At 48.8% G+C, this 23,530-nt stretch overlaps 3 protein-coding genes across 4 annotated transcripts; 2 read left to right on the top strand and 1 right to left on the bottom strand.

The window, feature by feature from the left end:
• The first annotated feature begins 109 nt into the window (after positions 1–109).
• Positions 110–2,029, top strand: LOC131888434 (protein lin-52 homolog). Its single transcript, XM_059237285.1, has 4 exons — positions 110–598; positions 1,434–1,502; positions 1,577–1,684; positions 1,760–2,029. Exons 1-4 carry the CDS (start codon positions 367–369, stop codon positions 1,894–1,896), a joined length of 546 nt encoding a protein of 181 aa, XP_059093268.1. The 5' UTR covers positions 110–366; the 3' UTR covers positions 1,897–2,029.
• On the bottom strand, positions 1,980–16,492 carry LOC131888429 (dynein heavy chain, cytoplasmic-like). The gene is made up of 6 exons (XM_059237280.1): positions 9,078–16,492; positions 8,648–9,019; positions 8,418–8,577; positions 6,245–8,335; positions 5,254–6,159; positions 1,980–5,176 (listed from the first exon to the last, which is right to left on the bottom strand). The coding sequence occupies exons 1-6, from the start codon at positions 16,311–16,313 to the stop codon at positions 2,031–2,033; spliced, it is 13,911 nt and encodes a 4,636-aa protein (XP_059093263.1). The 5' UTR covers positions 16,314–16,492; the 3' UTR covers positions 1,980–2,030.
• Positions 16,493–18,962: 2,470 nt separating this feature from the next.
• Positions 18,963–23,119, top strand: LOC131888430 (protein bicaudal D-like). 2 transcript variants are annotated; one of them, XM_059237282.1, is made up of 4 exons: positions 18,963–19,508; positions 19,772–20,254; positions 20,336–20,509; positions 20,579–23,119. In XM_059237282.1, the coding sequence occupies exons 2-4, from the start codon at positions 19,865–19,867 to the stop codon at positions 22,289–22,291; spliced, it is 2,277 nt and encodes a 758-aa protein (XP_059093265.1). In that variant the 5' UTR covers positions 18,963–19,508; positions 19,772–19,864; the 3' UTR covers positions 22,292–23,119. The 2 variants fall into 2 exon arrangements, with proteins under 2 accessions (XP_059093265.1, XP_059093264.1); XM_059237281.1 differs by having other exon boundaries at positions 18,964–19,508; positions 19,769–20,254.
• The last annotated feature ends 411 nt before the right edge of the window (positions 23,120–23,530 follow it).

Genomic DNA, 23,530 nt, shown 5'->3' with positions numbered 1-23,530 from the left:
TTACTGCATAACTTTGAACATGTCTCCTGAGTTCCCTAAGCATAGGTTTGGGCTCAAACTGGGCTGAGTTCATCTATTCAACCAGACCTTGTGGTCGTATCAAGTGCTTATTTGGAATAAGATGAGCGGTGTAGGAGATCGGATATTTTTGCTTCCCTTGGCAGTCCATATCTCTAGAAGTCCGTGATATAGTTAACTGTGTCAGAGCGTCACCCTGAGTCTACGTTTTGTTTTGATTTCAAATTGAGATTTTGAGCACCAAGATTTGGATCGAATTTCGGCCATTCACAAGAGTCCTCCTGGACTCTTAAGGCCTTTGTTCGATTCGGCCCAGTGTTCAAGGATCAATTGGACGAGTCCGCAGCCATGGCCACGCCCATTTCGTTAAGCTTGTCGGCCTCGCCCCGTCGGAATTTGAACGCCTGCTTGGACCTGGAACCCAGTCAGGACTCCACCGCCGCCATAGGTGGCTCGACGAGCGAAACCGCCTCGACCGACGCCACGCCCCATCGTTTAGCATCAAACCAAGCGCATGAGAGCGATCAAGCTGGCCCGATTGCGGATACTCTCGAAGCCGACCTGGATCCACCCCTGCAAGGTCAGAATAACGAAGCCTTTTCTTTAGAAGCTCATTGCATTCTGATCCCATGGGAACCAATGGCACGCACACGATAGAGATAGCCGGGAATGGCAAAGCAAAGCGCTTTCTTTTGGGCATGGTGTAAAACGTGGGGGAATTGAAATTCCGCTCTATCGAGTAATCCACAGAGTTTGGGGGACACGCCTACAAACGACAGTTCTCGGTTTAACGGGATTTGAAGAACCCAAAGGCCAGCGTATTTCCCTTTTCATATTAGGTTTCTTTTTGCGGTTGCGGTTTCTGTCTGGACTATTGTTATTAGTGCTGGGGCGAATCTGGCAAAAGTCGGACTCGTACGAATCCTTTGATTTTTTTCATTTTCGGCCGGATTCGCCGAGTCTGGACTCGAGTCTTTTGATGGAGTCAGTTCTTGCAAAAAGACTCGTCATGCGAAATTCTAAGAAAATAATGAATAATTTTTTTTTGACTAGCCCAGACTCGGGTCCCGCCAATTTCACGAAAATCGAGTAAGAGACTTGAAAGTACTCGGACTCGAGTCCGGATTCGCCCGAGCACTAATCGTATTTTCTTTCTTTCAAAAAAATAAATCCTCCACAGTCTCGTTGCGTGGTCACGAATTCAAAGGATAACCCACAAAGACAAACCACATGCCGGCACCACTCAGATGTTTTTGTTTTAGCTATTATGCATTCCAATTCGCGCATTGAATTTTTTTTTTTTTTTTACATAAGATCAATTAAAAATGGCTTGAAGAAACTCATGCAGATTTTGTATAAAAGACTCGTCACGCAATCATTTACATTTATCGTTAAGCTTGTCATTGAAATTTCAGATCTGGAGGACAACTTATTGGCTTTGGAGAAACTCGACCGAGCCTCGCCGGATCTCTGGCCCGATCATAGTAAGTGATGTTACCAATTTAGGGCGGTCAATTTACAAAGTTTTTTGTAAGCTCGTTAATTTTCCTTTTTCCAGTTCCTGGGGTATCCCAATTTGTTCCCTTGGAGACGTCCAACGATTCCCCGGCCAATAATGCCAATGTTCTCACTGATCTAAGCAACGAAGACCTATCTACGATCTATCGTAAGTTGATTTTATTACGCAGTCATCCAGCATGTATCTTCGAAAAACGTTCGCCGTTCTTTTCTTGCTCTACAGAATTGGGTAATCTGCCTGTTGCTCCTCTGTTAAATGAAGTGAAACGGTTACACGATATCGCTTACGAATTGGGCATCGAAGAACGCAAGGAAATGACCCGTGGCAAATATCTAAATATCCTGAAAAGACGTTGTTAGCATTACCCGGCAAAAAAAGTCTATTTTCCACCTCTACCCCACACTTCCCAAAAATGAATTGGGTCACTAAAATTGCACGTATGTAAATTGAGGAATTACTGTATTAGAATAAAACGTGAAATTCATATACAAGTCTAGATATCAGCAACGAAGGCAATGCCCCTCTCGATGAACTGTTCATCCGTGTCTGGGTCCAAAGCGAAGTCCGCACGACACAGCAGGTAATTCCGTGTGGAGTTCAAGTAGAAAGGCACGGCAAAGTTGGCCGCGCTCTTCTCGCCACTTTCAACGGAGCCCTTCTTGATCCACCGCACGGCCAATCGCGGGATTTCCGTGAAGACCACATCGCTGATCTTGAGCACATTCTTTACGGAAGTGGCTCCGATCAGGCGAGCTCGCTCGATCTTGAAGAAAGAATCTCCTCCCTTGGGCCAGTCGTGGTCCTCATCCAGGATGGTGATGCTCAAGTTCAGATCCTCCAAAGACCATCCATTCTCCTGAGCCACGCATTGTCGCGTGGCCGTGATGAAGGCCTCGGGGTTGAAGAGGCCGCCAAGCCAGTAGGTGTAATCACGTAGACCGATGGCTCCACTGGCGTTGTTCTTGTTGATGATGGTCTCCAACTGCTTGAGCCGGAAGACAAGATTCTGGATCCATTGGGACACGGTCATGAAGGGTGGGTAGCGATAGCGACGCCATGAGTTGGGCACGATGCCACGGACCAGTTCGAGACCCAAATTCTGGTAGTGGTTGGTTTGCTTCCGTTCGCCACGTCCAATGTCGTTCAAGTAGTTCAGGTCGGTGAGCACGATGTTAAGAACTTTCTTGCCCACGTAGATTTCTCGATCGATGTATCGGAACAAGGGATCGCGAACGGTCTCGGCGGATCTTTGAATCTCCGGCAAACTGACCGGGACCATGGTCAACCATTTTTGAAGACTCTGGGACAACAATCGGAACCAGGCGGGGCCAAACGAAACGGACGTTTCTTCGGATTTCTTGGGTTGATCATCGCTGAAGGCCAATTGGTCGTCATCTTCTTCCAAGTCGATTTGATTCATTCTCTCCAAGTTGTTCAAGAGCTCTTGACCGAATTTGATGAGCATCACCTTTTCCGCATTAGCAGGCAGGCCCAGCCATGTGGGGGCTTGCTTCTCGGGCAACTGAGTCTCAATCCATTTGATGAAATGCTCACGACGAATATCCTCGGGCATGGTCAGGGTCAGATCCTCAGTTTTCAGCAACTTGTGGTCGAAATCGAAGGTCTTGGCTTGGAACAATTTCGATACAAAGGAATCCAGTAGGCGTCTATCAAAGTCATTGTCGATCTTGCCTCCGTAGATCACATCCGAGAGAAGCGATTGGATGGCCTTCCATGGAACACGTTCCGGGGGCAAATTGGTTCGACCTTGGGAGATGATATCCACCCAATTGTCCAGCATGTCACACGCACTCTTGAGATCCGACTCATTGAACTCGTAGTGCTTGGACCATCCCAAGGGGACGTATCGGAGTCTCTCCTGCGCGATGGCGTGGAACCAGGCCAAGAGGAAATAGAGGCGTGCTCGCTCGTTGGGCGGTCTCACCATTCTTTGCGGTGAAATCAGCGAGAACGTTCGGATGAGATTGGCTTTGATGCCTGGAGGAGGCTCAAAGGTAAAGATTCGTCCTGCACGCAGAAGATTGACTGGGATCTTTTTGCTGATCTCACACGTGAGGAACAGACGGAAGTCCGGATGAGCTTGAATGGAATGCAATTTCTTCTCCAATGTGATCAACCATTGTGGTGCCAGGTGGACGTTTTTCAGCAAAACCCATTTCCCTGATTTGCTCGACGAGTTGATACTCTTCTCAGCCAAGGAGAAGCCCTCCTCCGATCCCAAAGCGATGCTCGACACTTCCTTGCCCACCTGCAAGGCCATATCCGCCACACGATCCGAAGCATCGTATCCGGGAACGGAGCACATCAGAATGGGAGTGGTGGACTTGACATCGGTCTCGACCGTTTGGTGGAAGGTGCTCGCATCCAATTCCGGGATGTTGAAGCTGCTCCCCATGGTGGACTTGACGAATTTCTGAACCGATGCTGACAAGCGATCCGGGCGGTAAGTCAGAGTCAGGATCACTTCCACGATCTCTTTCTTATTCTCAGCCTCGGATCCGATCCATTCATCTGGCACGCAATCCTCGGGGTTGGGCGAGGCAAGCCATTGCTTGAACTCAGACGAGTTGTCGTCAAAATTCAACGAGTTTCGGTACTTGTCTCGAAGAATCCGGGCCTTGCCCTCGGAATCGGATCCGCCGTCAATACCCATGTCCTTGATTTGCAGCATGAACCGAATCTCCTCATCAATGTTCTCGTTCTCGCTCTTGAATCCTCGGACAAACACCCGACTCAAGACAAAGGCCAACAGGATCTTGTCCTTGTGAAGCATGCCTCGGGAAATGGACACGTAGCACTTGGAGAATAAGCCCGAAGTCAGGATATCCACACGCTCGGTATGGTTTTTCACGTTGCTATCCAATGACTTGAGTACGTTGACTAAGATGTCCAGAAAGAACTGGAGACTGAATTGGTATATGAAATGGATCTGGTGGAGATTGTCCATCATGAAATAGATGCTGCTACAGGCATTCGACAAGGGCGTGTACATCTGGCTGGTGCTCTCGATCTCCGCCATGACCGTCTCAGTTTCGTTCACTTTCCGACCAACCTCAGCGGCCTCTTGCTTCAGGGTCTCCAAAGTGGAGATGATGGTGTTGTCGTCGAGGATCCTACCTTTGGCCTCATTGAGGCATTGCAATAAATCTTTCTCCAAATGTCTCAGTCGCAATTGAAATTCACCTTGGATTTTGAGCAGATCCGATCTCTTCTGATCGATGTCGGGCCGTTCACTCTTCAGGACCTGGTTCAAGCACTGCATTTGCAACGAGGAACGAGTCACGGTGAAATTGACCATGGTGACTCGGGAGCAAATATCCGGCGCAAATTCCACAGTGGGATCGCGAGTGGCCAGGAAGATGGTGAATGTGGGCGAGATATCAATGTCTTGATCGGCCAAAGTCATAAGAACACGCCCACCCGTGCGGCGGAGCTCTCTATTGAGAACGGGATTGAGAATGGGATCGTAGTTTTCCACATCTTGGACGAGTAAGGGATTGCCAAATCTAAGGGCCGACTCCAAGTTCTTGCGGAACGAATCGTCCAAGAAACTGGTCTTGGTGATTTTCCTGTCGGCATATTCTTCCATTATAAACGCTGTGGCTTGGCCAGATGGATCTAGAATTAATCAACAAGCACCATAGATAACTAATCATCATCCAACAAAAGGTAGCTAAAATGAGTTAGAGACTCACCAATGATTAAGGGATATCGATTGTAGCGCTTCAGCATCACAGCGTTCTCCAGACATAGATCATCAGACGGTAGTGAGTGGCTCTTCCAACGAGCACGCTCATCCGGATCTGAGAGGAATTCAGTCAGTGCCATATCCCCTCGCAGCGCGATATCAAAGTTCTCCAGGTATTTCTTCCACGTGCTCAGTAATGACCTTCGCGTGTGCTGATCGTAGTAGCCTCCGTAGGCCAGAAAAGCAGCACAGACGAACACATCTCCGATGATGGTGGCCATTTGGTACTTGAAGTTCTCACTCGTCTCTTGCCAACGCTCCTTCTCGATCCCAAGGGACTTCAAAAGTGACATGGAGCGATCCACTTTGTCTTGGACCTGCTTCAAATCGCTCTTAATGGCTTCTGCTTGCGAGATGAGTTGAGCATACTCCTCCTTATAGCTATTGATGGAGTGTTCCAATTTGTTGATGACATCCACGAGCTTATCAGCTTCCTCTTGCTTCTGGTGCGAGGCCTTCTCTAAGCTCGCCAATTCGTTCCTCAAGGGATCGACCTTCTTCAACATCTCGGCATATTGAAGCTGAGCGGTAGCCCATTTGACCAAGGGCCCACAAGCCTGGGAAGCTCGGTTCACTTTCTCAAAGTTGTAATCGGGATTGGAGAGGAACTTGTTCTTCATCTTTTCTCGCACATCGTCCGTGATCGAGTCCGTGTCGAAGTTGACAATCGTGGGAATGAAGTTGTCCTTCATCGTCACACCTCGAATTTGCTTCCAATCTTGGGCGCTTTCTCCCAACAATAAGCATACCGACTCCAAGGCCAGTTTGACAATCATAGGAGGATTGGACATGGAACGAACCTCGACGAGTTGCTGCTTTCGGATTCCTTTCACCGCTTGTTGAGCATCTTGGACTAAAATGTCACCAAGAAATTCATCCATTTAATCAAACACTTAAAAATATCTATTAAAATGGAACGAGATAGAAGTAAGACTTACCAGCAGGCTCGACTTGCTCGAGTTCAGACATGACCTCTGTGCGCTTTTGAGCTATCTCGAGTTTTTGAGTCTCCAATAGTTTTTGAAGATTCTGCGAGACGCTCTTCTGCTTTTCGGCCTCCTGTTGATCCATGACCATTTGCTTCAGTTTCGCATTAGCAGCCGTGTTCTTCTTCTCCAGTTCCGCAGACTTCACGGCCAAAGACTTTTGCATCTCCTCAACTTGTTGCACGGTCTCGGCGATCTTGTTTAGACCAACGTTCAAGTGAAGTTGCTCTTCTTCCAGATTGGCTCGTTTTTCACGATACAGAGTCACAAATTGGTGAATGAAATCCAAGAAATGTCGCGGAGTGATGGACATGATTTTCTGCCCTTTGATCAGCGCCTTTTTGTTCACTTGTTGCAAAGTTTTGTGAACAAACACCATAGAATTGATGACAGCACACCGATGGTCATTGGCGTTCATGACGTCCATGCTCACGGTTACATTTCGTCCTGGATCTGTCCAATCCGGTTTGTCCAAGTCCATCTTGATAGTGAGCTCCTTGCCCACTTGGAAAAGGGCCATTTCCGACCAATCGCCGAACCAATTGAGGACGCATCGGTTGAACAAGGCCGGGGAAGTAGCGGCCCGATCCTTCAAGCCACCTTCACTCGGGTTCATGGTGAACACCACATGAAGATTCTTCATGACTTGATTGGTAAACCATCGATATAGTTCCTCGGAGGAGTCCAACATTAGCCCGTCCTTTTGGGCCCCTTCCTTGCACTGAGTCATGAGAGTGGCGTACTCATCGCCTTCAAACAAACCAGGCACCTCTCCGTTGGCCAAAAGGGTATTCATCCGCTCCAAAAAGCTCGACTCCATCACGTTGGACTCGTCCAAGATAAAGGCAATCTTCTCATTCTTGCAACCAGCCCGTCGGAGCACGTGTCGGAGGTCATCGTCGAAGTCGTTGCTATTGTACTTGTTGTGAACCTTGATCTGGAACACGCGCATACCGTTCATCCAAGCCACGAAGCGCGAGAGCGTGGTCTTTCCCGAGCCAGATACTCCTATCAAAAGGAGATGGCCTTGCGGTTGCCGGAAGATCCGATCAATTCGAAGAATGTGGTCTAGAACGTCGTCAAACAGAACCAGGGGGACATCCAATTCCTCTTCGTGGAACACTCTTAGACGAGCATGAACATATTGTCGCAATTCTTCTTGCTCAATTGGAACGTAGTCTTTGGTGGTCCAGTTGGAATAGAGAATGGGCCTGTTTAGAGCTTCTTCCTTGTTGATGTTGGGGAAGTGCTTGAGGGCCGTGGCATCAATGTTTTCATTGGTCCAGACGCGTTCAGATTCATCCACAAGACGATCATGGAACAACCTTAGGGCCTCATGAGTCCAGATGCGGACCATACCTTCCAAACTCAAGGCATCTAAGGGTCGAAGGGCCTCGCACATGCCTCGAACCCATCGAGTGAGCTCTCGGGGTGAATAGACGTAGTGAGGTTGCATCTCTTGGGTGAAGTTCTCCTGGGTAAGCAAGAAGAAATCGACCATGGCGTTGGTCAAGGGTTCAGCATAGCTCCTCAGAGGAGGGATCAGTCGCAACATGGCCCTGGTGAATGTGCCATAAATTTGCTGCAAGGACAATTGGCCTGGGTAGTCCACGTAAATGACCGGAATGTGCCGTAAAAATCGCGTTCCAAGAGGCTTTCGACCAGGATCGGTGGGAGGATTGCAAGCACCAACGAATTGAACTCGCTCCAAACTGACCCAAGCATGGTCGGACTTGCGGTAGAACCCGTTGTATTCGACCAATTGTCGGAGGAAAGAGATCACCTTCTGCGTCCCGTAGCCATCTTCATCGGGTAAATTGATCTCGTCACAGAACATCACCAGCCACTTGCCAATTTGGTTGGGTGCTAGGACAAGGCCCTTGGGAGTCTTTTTGTATTCGCAATAGTGGTCGAATGTCTTCATGAGCAATTCTGGAGTTGTGGCAGACGAAAAGTTCAAGCCCACAACTTCCATATCGGGCAAACTCCTCAAGGCTGAGAATAAAGTCATCGTCTTGCCGGACCCCGGGGGTCCACAGAGCACTGAAAATGAACAAAGATACATTGCAATGCAGAAGTGCATACCGCTTTCCGAGAGTCGGTTGTTGAATCCCTTATTTCTTACCCATTGGTTTATGGTCAGCCAGCCAGGTGTAGAGCAATGATTCGTGTCGGACTGTGTCAATAGTGGGAATGACCACATCGGGGGACCCTACTTTGTGGGTTTCGATTTCCACTTGAGGTACCTTGGAAACCCATGGGACCCAATCGCCTTGGACTGTAACCTAAAGCAAAAAATACATGGTAAAAATACACAATACTAACCTACTAGCGTTTATCTTGATGCTACTTTACCTCATAATCGAGGATGTTGCTGCCTGAGGTGGCGGGCAATGGAATCGTAGTCACGGACCGGATGAATTCGCTCATGCTTTCTCGGCATTTGAACTTGGAGTCACCTGAGAAGCTCCACACGATCGAGTAGGCCAGACTCTTGGGGATGTATTTTTCCAATTGATCACTATTCAATGGGAAATCATTGTGGGTTTGATTGTACGTGAGGACATTGCGGATGGATTGATTGATCATCGAGAACAAGGACTCGAGGGCACGCTGCTTCGTGAACTCCATGATGTGGTCCAAACTGGCGGCATACTCCAAGCACTTCATCACTAACCCATTCGAATCAAATGACGCACTCAGAATACTGGCAATTTGCCCTTGAACCTAAAATGTCGACTATTAGTTACCTAATTTCGGACCAAAAACTATAGCATTGCATTACCTCTAATGATGTGTGGGACGCCTTCTTGCCAAGAGAGAGCATATCATCGTCAGTATCGTCCAAGCTAATGTTTCTAATCTTCTCCAAGTAATGTGCCATCATCATATCGGGTGTCACTACGTCCTCGGAGAACCAAACCATCCCACATCGGGAGACTGTGGCTAGGGTGGCAAATTTCAGATCCTTGACCTCGAACATGATTCTCACGTTGTTGGGTATGGACAGACGTTCCCCATTGGGTAGGGTCAGCAAACGGTTATCGTCCAAGACCGAGTTCAGATTCTCCACCCATTCGGGATCCACATCGCCGTCAAAGACGATCCATTGACGCTTGAAAAGTTCTCCTCGAACATTGTCAATGATCCGACGGAGAACATGGGTGAAGAGACCATCTCTCCATTCTCGCGTGGTTGGATCCAAAACACCGTAGAGGTCCTCTTTGGAAATAGCTTTGGGATTGATGACGTGCGAAACGCCTTCTTTGCCATCAAACTTCTCCAGAGCTTTCAAGAGCACTTTCCAGGCCATAGATTTGCCAGCTCCTGATGGACCTACCATCATCAAACCGTGGTGTAGCTCGGAGATCTGGTAGAGTTGAAGGACCTTGTCCATCCAATCCTCGCCTTTCTCACCCATATCGTCGGAGCCTCCTCCACAACAGAGATGTAGCTCTTTGCAAACTTCCAAAATCGCAGTCCGGAGAGTACCTTGGGCTTGAGGGGTGTAGATGATGCTTGGAAACACATCGTTCATCAGCGATTGCAGCAATGGGATGTCGTTGGCGATCAATTTGGGTACCATCGTCTCGCTCACGGACTGAACGAGAATCTTCTGTTCATGGACATCGCTAATCTGAGACTCGGAGACTGCCAATTGAGCACGCTTGATGTTTCCGGCACTCACAAGTACCGATTTCATGGCTCGGAGACCAAAGTCGTAGTGGCTTTGAGGGGAGAGCTGATCGGAGCAGAGCTTGAATAATGGGACGATCTTTTGGGAGAGCTTCTCAGCGTTGTTGAAGCCCTGAGCAAAGAGCATGACTTCGGCAATCATTGTGATGTCAGGCTTGGTCATGGCCATACTTCTGAACAGCTTCTTGAGATTGTCAGGCAAATTCGAGCGACCAGCGTAGCCGGGATTCATGGTGATGAAGATGGCCATATCCGGATTGACCTTGACCCTCTTCCCGATGATGTCGATGCTCATGTTGTAATCGCTATTGCTGCTCATTCCTTTCAGACACTCTTGAATGGAGAGAATTTGTTGCGAGACAGCCGAGAGCATGCGCTCCTCAAGACGATTGAACTCGTCAAAGCAACCCCAAGCACCCACCTGGCAAAGCCCCACGAAAATACGACCCATGGCTTGGAAATCGAACGTCTCATCGCAATTGAACACCAGAACAAATCGACCAAGCTGATTGCCCAAGGCCTTAACGGTCTCGGTTTTACCGGTTCCTGCGGGACCAAATGGTGAGCCACCCATGCTCGACGATAGGGCCTGAGTCATGGTCAGATAACACCTATCAGTCAAAGGAGTCATGACCAGGCGATCTTGCACGCCAAGATACTCAAATCCATACTCGAATTGGGCATTGGCCATGTGAATGGACAACTGAGCGTGGGTGGTGGCAGCCTGAGGATTGTGGTAGAACCTCATCTGTGAGAGCCAATCGTAGGACTTGTTCGAGTCCACCTTGGAGTTGATTAAGCTCCGAGTCAGAGAACGACGATGGACAAACTCGTAAATGAGATGCTCCAACTTCTTCCGTCTGATGGCCGGTTGATCCTCCAGTACCAATGTGGACAGAAGAGACAGCATTTGATCGATGCCTTTGAGAACGTCTTTGATCCGGTCCAAGTTGGAAGCCAAACCTTTCTCGATGATAGTCGTCCAATGAACTTGGACGCTCAAGACGACCACTTGGGCGCAATTCTCGTCACACCAGGCAATCAGCTTCTCTGCGGTCCAAGGTTCGTCAAGGCAATCCATTTTGGACACGGCATCTTGAAGGTAAAATGCCAAAGACTCCCGCATACGTTTTTCCACTTCCAAGAGCCACTCGTTGATCCGTGAGAATTGGGCGATCACGATAGGGTTCACAAATCGGACTTCTTCACCTTCTTTGGAAGCAATGCCCAATATTTGGAGTTCATCCTCGGAAATGAGAAGGGCATGAACTCCGGCGAACATCTTTTTGAAATGCTTCTGCAAACGGGCCATGTTGTTGGAGTTGCCAATGATTTCGAGAAGATCCTCATCACCGACAAAGTAGAACCGAGGGAAGGAGGCTCTCTCACGCTCCAAGTACTCTCCAAGGGCCTTCTGCACTTTAGATAACAGCTCGGCCAGTCTCTCCAACGATCTTTGGATACCTTGAATGTTGAGGATGTCGATTACCACATGGATCTTGGCCACTTTTTTCATCAGGTTCAGGAACTCGGTGCTGATGCTACCAAATCGGGAGGTTTCAATCGGGAGAAGACTGGCAATGTCGGCGTTGCCCGAAAAGATTCCTTCCAAGTAGACCCATCGTCTTTGGACATCGATCCAAACGTCAAACAAGTTGAGAATGCGGTTGAGTTTCTCTTCCCAAGTTAGAGTCTCCTCTTCGAACACCTTGTAGTAGGGTGAGAGCTTCATGGCGGTGATTTGGCTCATGTTCTCCTTCAACTTGCTAAACAACTCGTCCCAGCCTTTGATGAGCTTGCATTTGTTCTGGTAGTTGACCAATTCGAGTTCGTAGAATTGCCAGGTTTCCTTTACCTGCTTTAAGAACTCTTCAAGGGCCATTTCGCCCTGGGCCACTGACATGATGTCTTTGATGATGGCCTCGTTTTTGATCAGATCAACGTCCCACACTTGCCCAAGGGCCAGGTCAGAGGGTATCCAAGCGACCTTCATCTCCTTGCAGAGAGTCTTCCAATGGCGCTCCTTGAGAGCGTCGGATTTAAGCTCAGTGATGAGCAAGTTCACCTTGGCATAGGTCTGGAGTTGCTTCCTCACGTACTCGTACCCGGAATACTGTCGTAAACGTGCAGGCATGTCTCGCAATTGAGTCAAAAGAGCGTCCAATTGTTGCCTGAGCTTTCTGGGCTGAACCGAGAGCCACGGGGTCTCCTTGAGCTCGTCGATCGTCTTCCACACGGATGACAACTCGGTCCAAACTCCCTTGAGGTCCATGAGTTCCTCCCATCCAATGCCAAGTTTTTCGTCCACGTCCCCGGGGGCTTTGGCACTATCCAACTCCAATGCTTCTTTGGCCTTGCTAATGTTGTCGCGTTCCTCCTTGAGTCTTGTGTATCGAGATTCGAACACTTGGATCTTCTGTAGAGCATCGCTAGGCTTAACGCTGCCCTGGACTGGCTTGTTCTTGTCCCAATCCGTCACGTAGTCCATTGACCTCGTCTCGATCTGCTTGTCTTCGGCCACAATCTTCATCTGTAGGCTAGCCACTTGACTCTGGATAGATTGGTTCTTGCGACGAAGTATTTCGTTGAACGCGCTCCATTCACCCTCGATATTATCCACATGAAGCCAAGACGTTGGAAACTGGAACCTCTGGCGTTCCAAGATCCGTTGTCCATCCTTGAAGGTACCCACTTGCTTGTCCCAAACCTTCATCTTTCTCTTGAGAGACTGGACATCGGTGATGAAATTGACGGCATCGCCAGTGGCGGCGGCATCGATGGTCTGCATCTCTAAATCAGATCGCGCTTTGGATATCTGGGCGTGGAATTGGGTCATTTCTTGTCCAAGCATGCCTCCAAATTTGGTCAAGGCATCCTTGTGCCATGAGTCATACTTCAGCGACACTTTGCTTTGGACTTTGCCGTAATCGATGATCACGGGGCCAAAGTCTTTTCTCGTGTCGCTCGTGTCAAAGGTGGATCTAGCCCGTTTGATATCCGCTAAAAGTCTCATCCACTCATCCACGTTCTCCTTGAACTTCTGGACCAAACTGTCGGGTTGAAGATCCCACAGCGACTGGTAACGCAACCATTCATCCACGTATGCCTTGACTGTGTCGATTGTGGTCTCAATTCCGGAATAGGCTTTCTCCAGAACTGCTTGACCAGCGGGAAATTTGGTCAGAACCTCTTTGAAGGTTCGGGCAATGGGTCTATCTAAACCCACTTGATAGCGAGTGGATTCGATTCTAGGCAAACTCGTGATTACCGCTTGCCATTGGAAGAACTGCTGCAACAGATTGTATCGGCAATCTTCGATGGATGGGTGCAGATACATGATCTGATTGGTGATCCTGATCTCATGGATTTGCGTCTTGATGTTTGGATTGCCTCCGATCTTGTGAGAGGCATGATTGGGGGAATCCGTGTCCATGGACTCATCTTCTTGGTCAGGGTTGGGATCCATGGCGGCGGTCCATTCCTCGATTCCAGCTTGAAGTCGAACAGCCAACTTCTTCTCCACTTCCTCATCCAGTTTGTCCACCCATGCGTGCAAATTGGAATACTGATGCAAGCTCAAGTCATCCACGGCTTTTTGGATTTTGCCAATGATGGTGGTGAATGTACTCGTCGAGTAGTTGCAGGTTTCCAATGAACGGACATCCACTTCAATTTCCTCTTCGATCAGCAGTAAATCGTCCACCTTTTCCTGGAAACACACAATCACCTCGGCCAATTTCTGCACGTAGGGATCGAGCTTGTACGACTCCCAGACGAGACCAATGCCTTCAGCAATTAAGTTCTGGACTTCTTTTCTCATGCCTGCCACCAGAAGCACAATATTGGGGCGGAGATCCATCTTTTCCAAGCTTCTCTCGTAGGTGCGCACACTCTCAATGAGAGAAATGGCAAAGGGGTAGAGCTGATTGGCTTGATGAGCCTTGTTGACAATGGCCAAGGGCACTCGGAATCCCAAGTTCTTCAAATTTCGGACTTCTTTGGAGAGTTGAATGATTTCCGGCAAAAAGTTGACCCTCAAACGCAAGGAACTTCCTCGCCCCGTGCGATTTCGCACATTGTCTACAGTGAAGATTCTACCCGATACTCCCAAGTTTCTCTGTTGGACTTTGCGAGCCCATTCATCGAAGATCTCTTGCGTGTTGAGTTTCATGCGAAAGCTATCTCCATCGGCCTTTAACTTCTGCCCCTCGACGTGATTCTCCCATCCTTTGCCTAAAACATCCTCCACTCTTCGCATGTAGGCGCTCAATTGCCGGTCAATCTGCTTGGCCCAAACAATCGATCCGGCCACAGGCGGCAAATCCCGAACGCCGGACATGCGATAACTCTTGCTTTGAGGATACTGAATCTTGAACTTTGCATGTAGAGTCTCGATATCATCCTTGACTCTTTGGATCAACTGAGTTTGATACTCACGAATGGCTCCGCGGATGTGTGGACGCACGAACAGAGCGTTAAATCGGGAGAAGATGCGGAACATCTCATTGGCGTTCTTGGCGGTTCCCAATTGATCGCGCAAGCGAGAGGTGATCCGAGTTTCGACACGATCAATGCGATCATCATAGCGCTTCATGGCTTCCTCCCACGATTCGGTGCCTTCTTTGGAAATGTCCAGACCATCCACTTCTTTGACATTGTCGTAAGCCAAGTTGACTTCTTCAATGGAGTTCACGTCAGACACGTCCACAGGGGCGTCATCGGCTTTGTCATTGGCAATCTTGAAGGAAACAGCCCCGGGACGCAACACACGGACAATCACGGTTCGGAGTTGTTCATGTTGACGACGGAACTTCCTCATTTGTTCGATCCGGGCTTGAAGCTTCTTGTGGGCAAAGTTCACTCGCCAGACCATCTTGAGATGCTCGTCGCGCTTACGCTTGACGATGTCTCGCATGAGACCCTGGAGCTTGTCATACTCATCGTCCCAGGTGGTGAACACATCGGCACATTGCCCCATGACTTTTTCAAACTCCTCGAAAGAAATGTACATAAGTCGTCGGGTGTTTAGAACCTTTAGGAGTTGCGAGACGAGATCTCGTGAAATGGCCTCCACCAATCTCAAGGCGCGTTGAATGGGATACTTGGTGTTTCGGATCTTCCTCAAATGGGTGAAAATACTTTGGACTGCGCCACGCACGCGATCAATCTCGGTAGCCGAGAGCAAGTCATTGATGGGGAAGTCCTTCATCAATGGATTGTAATCGTTGACGGTAGCAATGGCTTGCTTGAGACCGGTATCGGTATCAAAGGAGACGGTGGCGTGAAATCGCTTCCCGTGCTTCAGGATATCCAAAGTTAGGCCCACTTCCGGCGATTCCCGTTTCTCTTGAATTCTTAACAAGGCTCGCTCCAAATTGAGCCAGAAACTGATTTCTTGGAGCGCGGTGCCACTGGCCGGGTCCCGGTCTAACTTTGTCACTTTTTGGATCTCGCGGATCCACTTGCTTACCAAATGCGTGAGCGCATTCAAGAATGTGGAATCCTCAATCTTCTCGCCTAAGTCCGATACTTGAGGCTTGACCCCTTGGGCCTCAGCCGAGCGGATGACCTGCGACACGGACGGATGCGTGGAGAGTGTGATCTCGGGAATATCGATATTCTGCTGCAAATGCAACAAACCCATCTCCAACTCGGCGATCTTCTTCTCCATGGACGAAGCCATCTTGTCGCCATCGCGGTCAGCTTTGCCGGATTCCCGGACGAACGACTTGAAATACGGCGCCATGGTCGAGGACACATAGGCGTGAAGGGTCTCATACGGTGAGCCTTCGCTCAAGGTCAACAGCCTCAATTGTGAGGATAGGGATTTTTCGGCCTCGAGCACGGCGGCTCGTTTGACGAACACCACGCTCGTCATCTTGTTGTGGGAATAATGGACATTAATGGAAATGTGATAGGCCACATCATCTTTGGCACCCTCATCGGACGGACCCTGGGATCCGGCTCGACTGCCCCCACCACTGCCCAACGGACCCGGGGGCAAACCCACGGCGCTAGGTGTGGCCTTATCCTTGTCGGAGGCCGCATCTTCGTCCTCCTTACTGGACACTCGTTCAATCATGAGGGTTTTGCAATGATGATCGGCGATGAACTTGCTCAAGAGGTCCAGATGAGCTCGGGCCTCCATCAAAGCCCGCAACTCCGTCTCGTGCGAGTCCTCGAACACCACCAACACCACCTTGACCACGTGCGTCACCAACTTGTCCACCGGGAGCAAGGCCAAAGTGGCCGGGGCCGGATTCTCCAGACTCTCCTCACCCGAACCCACGCCCCCGTGGGACGTGGGGGGAGGCGTGCCTTCCATCGCGCGGCGACTCCACCCGACGGAGCGGGCAGCCAGTCAGACCACCCAATGAAGGCTAGCGGTCACTTGGGATTACCGGGTATAACCCGGTGAAAGTAGACCGACGAACTCAGAAGCAGGGAAAAAAAGTCTCTGGGATTCACCGTTCCTCCGTTCCTCCGTTCTTCTATCTCTCTCTCAACCAGTCAGTCATGTGAAGAGGGAGGGAGGTTCCCGTTGTCCACTTGTCGTCCCCCCTTTGGACCAACGAACGTGCTGGATGCAGTGTCCGTGGCAGCTCACCTCCTTGGCTCATGAGCTCACTTATTTAGCCGCCTTCGTGCCATCGTCCTCATTCGTGCATGCAGTCAAGTAACAGCACCACTCGAGTTTTCGGCTTGAGGGTGACTGGGCCTAATCGGACCAATTCAATTCACCATGTCAACATCTAGGACTGGGGGGATCCATGGGTATGGTGAGTGGGTCACGGGTTCGATTTTCATGCAATGTTTGGATAGATTTGACCTCGCAGACTTGACACTCAAAGAGGTTGATACGAGGTGCGGTTGATTCTGTCCACAAGGTTCCTGGTCCATCCTTGTTTGATAACGTTTCTTATACCTCAGGGTACTGGTATGACGAAGACTCTGCTGGGATAGTTTGGTTCTCATGGAACATAAGATGGTCAAATTTTGATCGTTTCGGTCGTTAATTGGAATTTGGACCTTGGGTTTCAAAGCCGTTTGAAATAACGTCACCCTAGCCTAGGCCTACCTTAGCGGCCCTCCTCTCGTCGAAATTTTGCCCTCATCCGTTCTCGCTGGCTGACTCATCAAGTATGAAACTGTTTAGGGCCTGCCACTATTTATACGTAATGCCAATTAACTTTTGGCAATTTTATATATTTATTCATAACTGTTCGCTACCGCGCCAGAGCACATTCAAGAAATGATAACTGAACCAGGCTAGATTTAAGGATTAGTTGGAGAGACCCAAGGCAGCATGAAAACGATGAATGCCCCATGAAATATGACTCATAGCCGCCACACAGTTTCTCCGAGCCGGGATCAAGTGTCATTCGTCCCCTTCTCTGACGATCAGTCTTTTTCCCTTGGCCCGTCACATGCCGTGATCTTGTCAAACTACGCCGACCAATACTCTCTACCAGAGGCATGAACACATTGAGTCCGATATTCATTTCACATTAGTTTCCAGACCCGGGCGTCGATCGTCTTTATTTTTGTTGAAATATATTTTGCCGACATAATATGTTTCTTTTGATCTTTTACAAAGATTGCCATGTTTGGAAATAGTTGGCTTCTGTGGCATGTAACATACAATCTTATCTTGGGGTCTAATATCTTGGTTAACGACCGTTTGCCAGTTGGTGTTTGCTAGATCTAGCTCTAGTGTCACCCGATTCAGAAGCTCTGGCTTTTTTAAGCTCGTAACAGATGGCTTGTTTCAAAGGTTAAATTTGGCTCTATTTAGGACGAGTTAAAGCAATATATGCATCTAGTTGTTCGAACAACATATGTGTATTGAGCCATGAAAGTGTATTTTAAGGTATTTCATAGGCCAGCTTGCCTGCCCAGCCTGTCTCTTTGGATTTTAAGCTGAAAGCTTTTATCACTCTTTCCCTCTTTTGATAACTTTGCAAACCAACCCATTGTTTCTGACTTACAAACGATCTGTCAAAACTTCGTTTCCTTGCCTACTTTAGATGGGGGTTGCCTTTTAAGAATGCAATGATACTAGTAAAGCATTGTGTTTTGAGATGATGCTGGCAGAGGTTAGTTTCTTGGGGGCTGTTTTTGCATTCATCCCTCTGGTTCAAAACTGCATTACCAGCCAGCAGCTTTGCTAGCCGATCCTATTCCATGCTAAATCGCACGCACTTGACAAACTGGAGGAGCTGAGCTGAGCTCCACTTGAGACAAGATGTCGGGCTGGCCCTATGGACAGCTCGATAGGCCTGGACAAAAACAGCTCAAAAGGAGTAGTTTCAACCAAATCATGTTTTAACTTATGTTTCAGACATGGTTGGGTATCCATAGTGAATATAAAGGAATAATTATTACAAATGGGACCCAGTCAGCTACAATCCAGCCTAAACTATGTCATAGAGAGGAAAAGAAAGGATCATTTATTGAAATGATAACCTAACTGTGATATTTTGCCAGACCCACCATCATTTTTAAGTATAATTATACACTAAGTACACAATTCTAACTACAAAAGTGATCATTAATGAAATGTGCAAATATGATCATTTCAGCCATTTGAGGCGAAAATATGATTTAACTAACTATTGGTTAATATTGAATGTTTTATCTACAAATATATTGATGGGGCTATGGTGGCAAGCCAGTCATAGGCCACGGTGTCTCGAACAGTTCTTGGTCCAAGGAATGTTTAAGGTCCCTGGAATTGAGCCCGGCAGCGCAGGACTGTTCCAGGCAGATGCCCTGGCTGGCCTCCCTGCCTTGGCCAAACATCAGGGATGGACCCGATGGACCGGATGGACCGACGAGCAAGGTGCCCCAGCGCATGCCCAGAGCCGCCGAAGAACATGAGGATGAAGATCAAGAGGATGGAGGAAGAGCATGGGGGGATGAAGTGAAAATCAGCCGAAAACGAGTGAACACTCCACGCCGCAAGTCAACTGACTGACTGACTGACTGACTGTGAGTAGTCTGCGACCGACTGAGCCACGGTGCGTGCGTGTGTCAAGAACAAGTTGTTGTTCGTCTGGTGGGTCGCCCGCCTTGTCGTCGCCATTGTCGAGCCCGTGGGCGCTTTCAACGTGTGGAGCCAGTCCTTCATCCAACCCCTCCCGTTGGTGGGTTCATTCATTGATCCATCGACCCATCATCCACGCCTCTGCCCCCGCCCTTAGCCCTCGGTCTGGTGTGAAAAGACCCCGCCTGCCCTTCCGGAGAACGGAGAAGCGGAGAAGCATGTGGCTATCATCGGGTGGCGATTGCCCTTGCGAACCCTAGAATTGATTGCTTGAGGGAAGGTCCGAACGAACCAACCAACGAACGAGTGGGACGAGGAATGAGCTGGAAAGCGATCCATCGGCCTTGAGCAAACTCGGCTTGACCTTGACCTCCGTGGGTGCGTGCGTGCCTGCGTGCGTGCTTGCTTGCTTGAGTTGGGCTGTTTTTGGCCCCCAGCCAATATCACGGCCTGCTCGGCTCGACTCCGAATCGGGTAGGTTCTTTCAGTAGGTGAATTCATCAGGCCCTTGTCGACGGTTGCGTCGATGATGCGGGTAATAATGAAGGGCTATATCGTATGTAGCTACTGCATGTAGGTGGCCCTATTCCCTATTGTCTGATAAGCATCTGTAGATTAGGGCGAGGACAACAGCCACACCCTAATCTCACGAAGTGATGGATGAGGGGCTGGGTTGATGATGATGATGATAATGATCATGATAATTTCATCCAAAATCTTTCCATGTCGTGTAGTAGCTGATCGGTTGGGCCATGACACCTCACCGGGCTTTGGCTGAAAGTGGACTGTGAATTGGTAGTGGCACGTCGGTCGGCAATCATCGCGACATCATGACCGCCCACGAAGCGGATCTCCGGAGCGAGATTGAGCGCTTGAGCCGTGAATTGGACCAGACCTCGGCCGAGAAGATCCAATCGGCTCAATATGGCTTGGTCTTATTGGAGGAGAAGGAACATCTCGAGCTCCGGTGTACGGAACTCGAGAGCTTGTACGAGAACATGCGACACGAGCTCCAGGTGTCGCACGAGGCCCTGGCCAAGTTTCAGACCTCGCAAATGGAGTCCGCCCGCACTGGCATCGAACACGAAGAGAATCTATTGCACGAAACCGCCGCTCGCGAGTCGTCGTTGAACACGCAAGTGCTCAACATGGAGATCGACATTAAGAACACTAAAATCGAGAACGAGCGGTTGCGGGCCGAGAAAGACCGCGTGGAACAGGTGGGTGACATACCCGTTTCCATTGGGTATGAGTGGAGTGCTGTGTTTTATAATAAGTGTTGGGTTCGGATTACTTTTTAGGAGTTGAGCGTGTATCTCAATTCGAAAGAGGTCAGCACGGTTGAGATCAAGGAGATCAAACACGAGCTTCGCGATTTCAAGCACCGTGAAACCCGATTACTCACTGATTACGCCGAACTCGAGGAAGAGAACATCATGCTGCAGAAGCAAATCTCCAATCTCAGGTCTTCCCAGGTATGTACTATAACGTTTAAACCCCCGTGCTTGGGCGATCGGTCTGATAATCGGTGACATCTGTTCTAGGTGGAATTTGAAGGGTCCAAGCACGAGATCCGACATCTTCAAGAAGAGGTGGAGATCCTCAACCAGCAAGTTGAGGAGTTCAACAACCTCAAGAAAATCGCGGAGAAGCAATTGGAAGAGGCCTTGGAGTCGCTCCAGAATGAGCGGGAACAACGATACATCCTCAAGAAGGAATTGGACACGAAAATGAACTCGGACAGTATGTATCAGTTAGGAAACTTGGCCATGAGTATTCAAGGAGCCGAGGCCCTGGAAGGTCACGGGAGTGAAGGCACCGATATGGACGATAACAGTGATGTATACAAGACCGATCATGGAGAAGATGGCGAGAATGGCGATATGATGGGTGATTCGGGCCCGCCTAGTGATCTCTTCACCGAGATTCACGGCGGAGAGTTTAAGAAGCTCGAGCAGAAGATCGAGAGCGCCGAAAACGAAAAAATACATCTCAACAAGTCTCTTTTTGAGAGCAAATCGGCGTTGGAAAAGGCCAAGGCCGAGATCAAGGACTATCAGACCAACATGGTCCAACTGGGCGCCCAACTAGCCACCCTCCATCAAATCCATTCAGAAAATAATAAGCAGCTCCAACTCGACGAGAGCGGTCGGCGAATGCTCGACATGGCCGAGAAACAGATTAGTGATATGGAGGCCAATCTCCGAGCTCTGGAAGATAGTGAATCCACTCCGGCCGGTGATGCTTTGGCCAAATTGAAGGTTGAAATCTACTCGGCTCGACGAGAGCTCGTGTCAGCCGAACAAAGGTCTTCCGAATACAATCATGACATCAAAGTATTTGAGAAGATCTCTTCCGACGCCCTCCGTGCGCTCTCGGACACGCAATCTGAGATGATCGGCGTCCAGAACGAATTGTCTAAGCTCTACGAGAATGTATGCAAGGCCAGTCAACAGACACCGAGCCGTCTCATGCTTCGCCATACCCAACCCAACGATGAGGTCAAATCGCCCAAACGAGCGGCTTCCTCCATGGAGGTGATGGTCACAAAGCTAAAAACCACAAACTATCTAGCCAAGGACCTCAACGGGCAAATCAGCGATCCAGGTGCGGTCAAGAGCAACATTGAAACCGTCAAAGACCAGATCAAATACCTCAAAGACGTCCTAGACAAGCAGGTAGAAGTGATCAAGGCCAAGGAAGTGGCGGATGCCAATCCCGAGGTCGATACTTCCGAGCTCTCCGCTGAATTGGTCGAGAGCCAAGAACAGATTGTCAAACTGAAGTCGCTGCTCTCATCCAAGCGAGAGCAAATCGCTACTCTGCGCACGGTCCTTAAGGCCAATAAACAGACGGCCGAAGTGGCCTTAGCCAATCTTAAATCCAAGTACGACAACGAGAAACTCGTGGTCAGCAACACGATGACCAAGCTGCGGAACGAGCTCCGACTTCTGAAAGAAGATGCGGCCACGTTCTCCAGTTTAAGAGCCATGTTTGCGGCTCGGTGCGAGGAATACGCCACTCAAGTCGACGAACTCCAACGGCAAACCAATGCCTCTGAAGAGGAGAAGAAGACGCTGAATCAATTGCTAAGGATGGCCATCCAGCAGAAGTTGGTTCTCACCCAACGACTCGAGGATATCGAGATGGCGTCCGAGATTCGGAATACTCCCAAGCGATATCCACGTGGAGGCCGTGGGAGTCGTGGCAAAAGCTCTTACAACAACTTCCAGTCCTCCTCGTCCTCAGCTCGCTGATGGGCTCGTCCAGATTTCAGCATTGCTCTTAGTTTGTGTTCCATGCCTTGAATTAGTTTTTTATCATTTGGTGCTTTCCTTGTCAAGACTCGGAGATTCGAAAGAACTTTGGTTCCCCTGATGCAAAAATGGCCAAGCTCAATCTGTGAAGAATCTCTCAGTGTTATTCCCCCCCTGTCCCCTCCCTTTCCTTCTTACTTGTCTGTTAAGGATTTGTTAAATTTGCCCCTCTCTTTAACGTGCATAGTTTTTTTATGCCATACCCCCATGCTCTGCTAAATATTATGCTTTGGGGAATTGAAGGAATAACTGGATAGCAACCCGTTCCATTATCCAACTAACAATCCCGTATGTCTGTATAAGGTTCATAGAAAGGTGTATGTACAAACGGATTCAATCAAATGTTATTGACGATGACGCGTCTTCCAATAATTAAGGTCAACTAAAATGAGATTACAATGTATGCAAGTGGGCAAGTCATGCTGATGGCATGTCACCTTCTAACAAGGACTCGATAATGAAACGGATTTGAAAACATATAACCAGGTAGTACTTAATCAAAATGTAACCAACCATACCATTCCTATTGACGCTAGATCTGATTTCCAATTTGAGCCCAAAGACCTTTAAAAACGACAAAAATAATAATCACCATAACTATAATGATGATAACAATAGTCGAAGAGATAGAAATGATGATTATCCATAGAACGTCGTTTCTGTCCCTCCAGAATATCATGAAGTACGTTGTGTACATACAATGTCCATTTACAACACGCTACGATTTAAACCGGCAGATCAATCCATCAATAAATATGAAATCCTTAACTGCACGTGATATTTATTGCCCCGCATATTTCATACATTTAAGAAGCACACTCGGGTCGGGAGCTCACATTCTCGGCGGGCTCACAAGCCAAGGTATCGGGGTTGAAAACCAACTCCTCGCCGCATGTCATAGGATAGTTAAACATGTAAAACACGTGACAATCATCTGGATGAGCCACGATCGGACTCTCGGGATCAACTTCGCGAGGCAAAGGCAAATCTGAAAAAGCAGGATTGTGAGAGTTGGTTCAACGATTTAAACTATAGCCTGCCCTTTTCATGATAGCCTTACCGACGCCTTGAATCCAAGGCTTGGCTGAGGCAAATTGAAGGCTTAGAGCCAAGACCACAAGCACAATTGAGAGGAGGAACTTCATTCTTGGAGCTCTGGCAGATGAAAACTGATGCCGT

Source organism: Tigriopus californicus, chromosome 10 (genome assembly GCF_007210705.1).
Source record: "Tigriopus californicus strain San Diego chromosome 10, Tcal_SD_v2.1, whole genome shotgun sequence".
In the NCBI taxonomy this organism is placed as follows: Eukaryota; Metazoa; Arthropoda; class Copepoda; order Harpacticoida; family Harpacticidae; genus Tigriopus; species Tigriopus californicus.
Note: the sequence above shows the minus strand (reverse complement) of the source record. Positions and strands in the feature narration are given on the sequence as shown.

What these genes read in the sequence shown, in the direction of transcription:
- LOC131888429 (XM_059237280.1), bottom strand. Translation starts at nt 16,313, where the DNA reads ATGGAAGGCACGCCTCCCCCCACGTCCCACGGGGGCGTGGGTTCGGGT. An exon ending in CGTCCCACACATCATTAGAG is followed by an intron (nt 9,020 to 9,077) that starts GTAATGCAATGC and finishes TCGACATTTTAG; the next exon opens with GTTCAAGGGCAAATTGCCAG. An exon ending in GGCTGACCATAAACCAATGG is followed by an intron (nt 8,336 to 8,417) that starts GTAAGAAATAAG and finishes GTTCATTTTCAG; the next exon opens with TGCTCTGTGGACCCCCGGGG.
- LOC131888434 (XM_059237285.1), top strand. Translation starts at nt 367, where the DNA reads ATGGCCACGCCCATTTCGTTAAGCTTGTCGGCCTCGCCCCGTCGGAAT. An exon ending in CCTGGATCCACCCCTGCAAG is followed by an intron (nt 599 to 1,433) that starts GTCAGAATAACG and finishes TTGAAATTTCAG; the next exon opens with ATCTGGAGGACAACTTATTG. An exon ending in GGATCTCTGGCCCGATCATA is followed by an intron (nt 1,503 to 1,576) that starts GTAAGTGATGTT and finishes TCCTTTTTCCAG; the next exon opens with TTCCTGGGGTATCCCAATTT.
- LOC131888430 (XM_059237282.1), top strand. Translation starts at nt 19,865, where the DNA reads ATGACCGCCCACGAAGCGGATCTCCGGAGCGAGATTGAGCGCTTGAGC. An exon ending in AGAAAGACCGCGTGGAACAG is followed by an intron (nt 20,255 to 20,335) that starts GTGGGTGACATA and finishes ATTACTTTTTAG; the next exon opens with GAGTTGAGCGTGTATCTCAA. An exon ending in CCAATCTCAGGTCTTCCCAG is followed by an intron (nt 20,510 to 20,578) that starts GTATGTACTATA and finishes CATCTGTTCTAG; the next exon opens with GTGGAATTTGAAGGGTCCAA.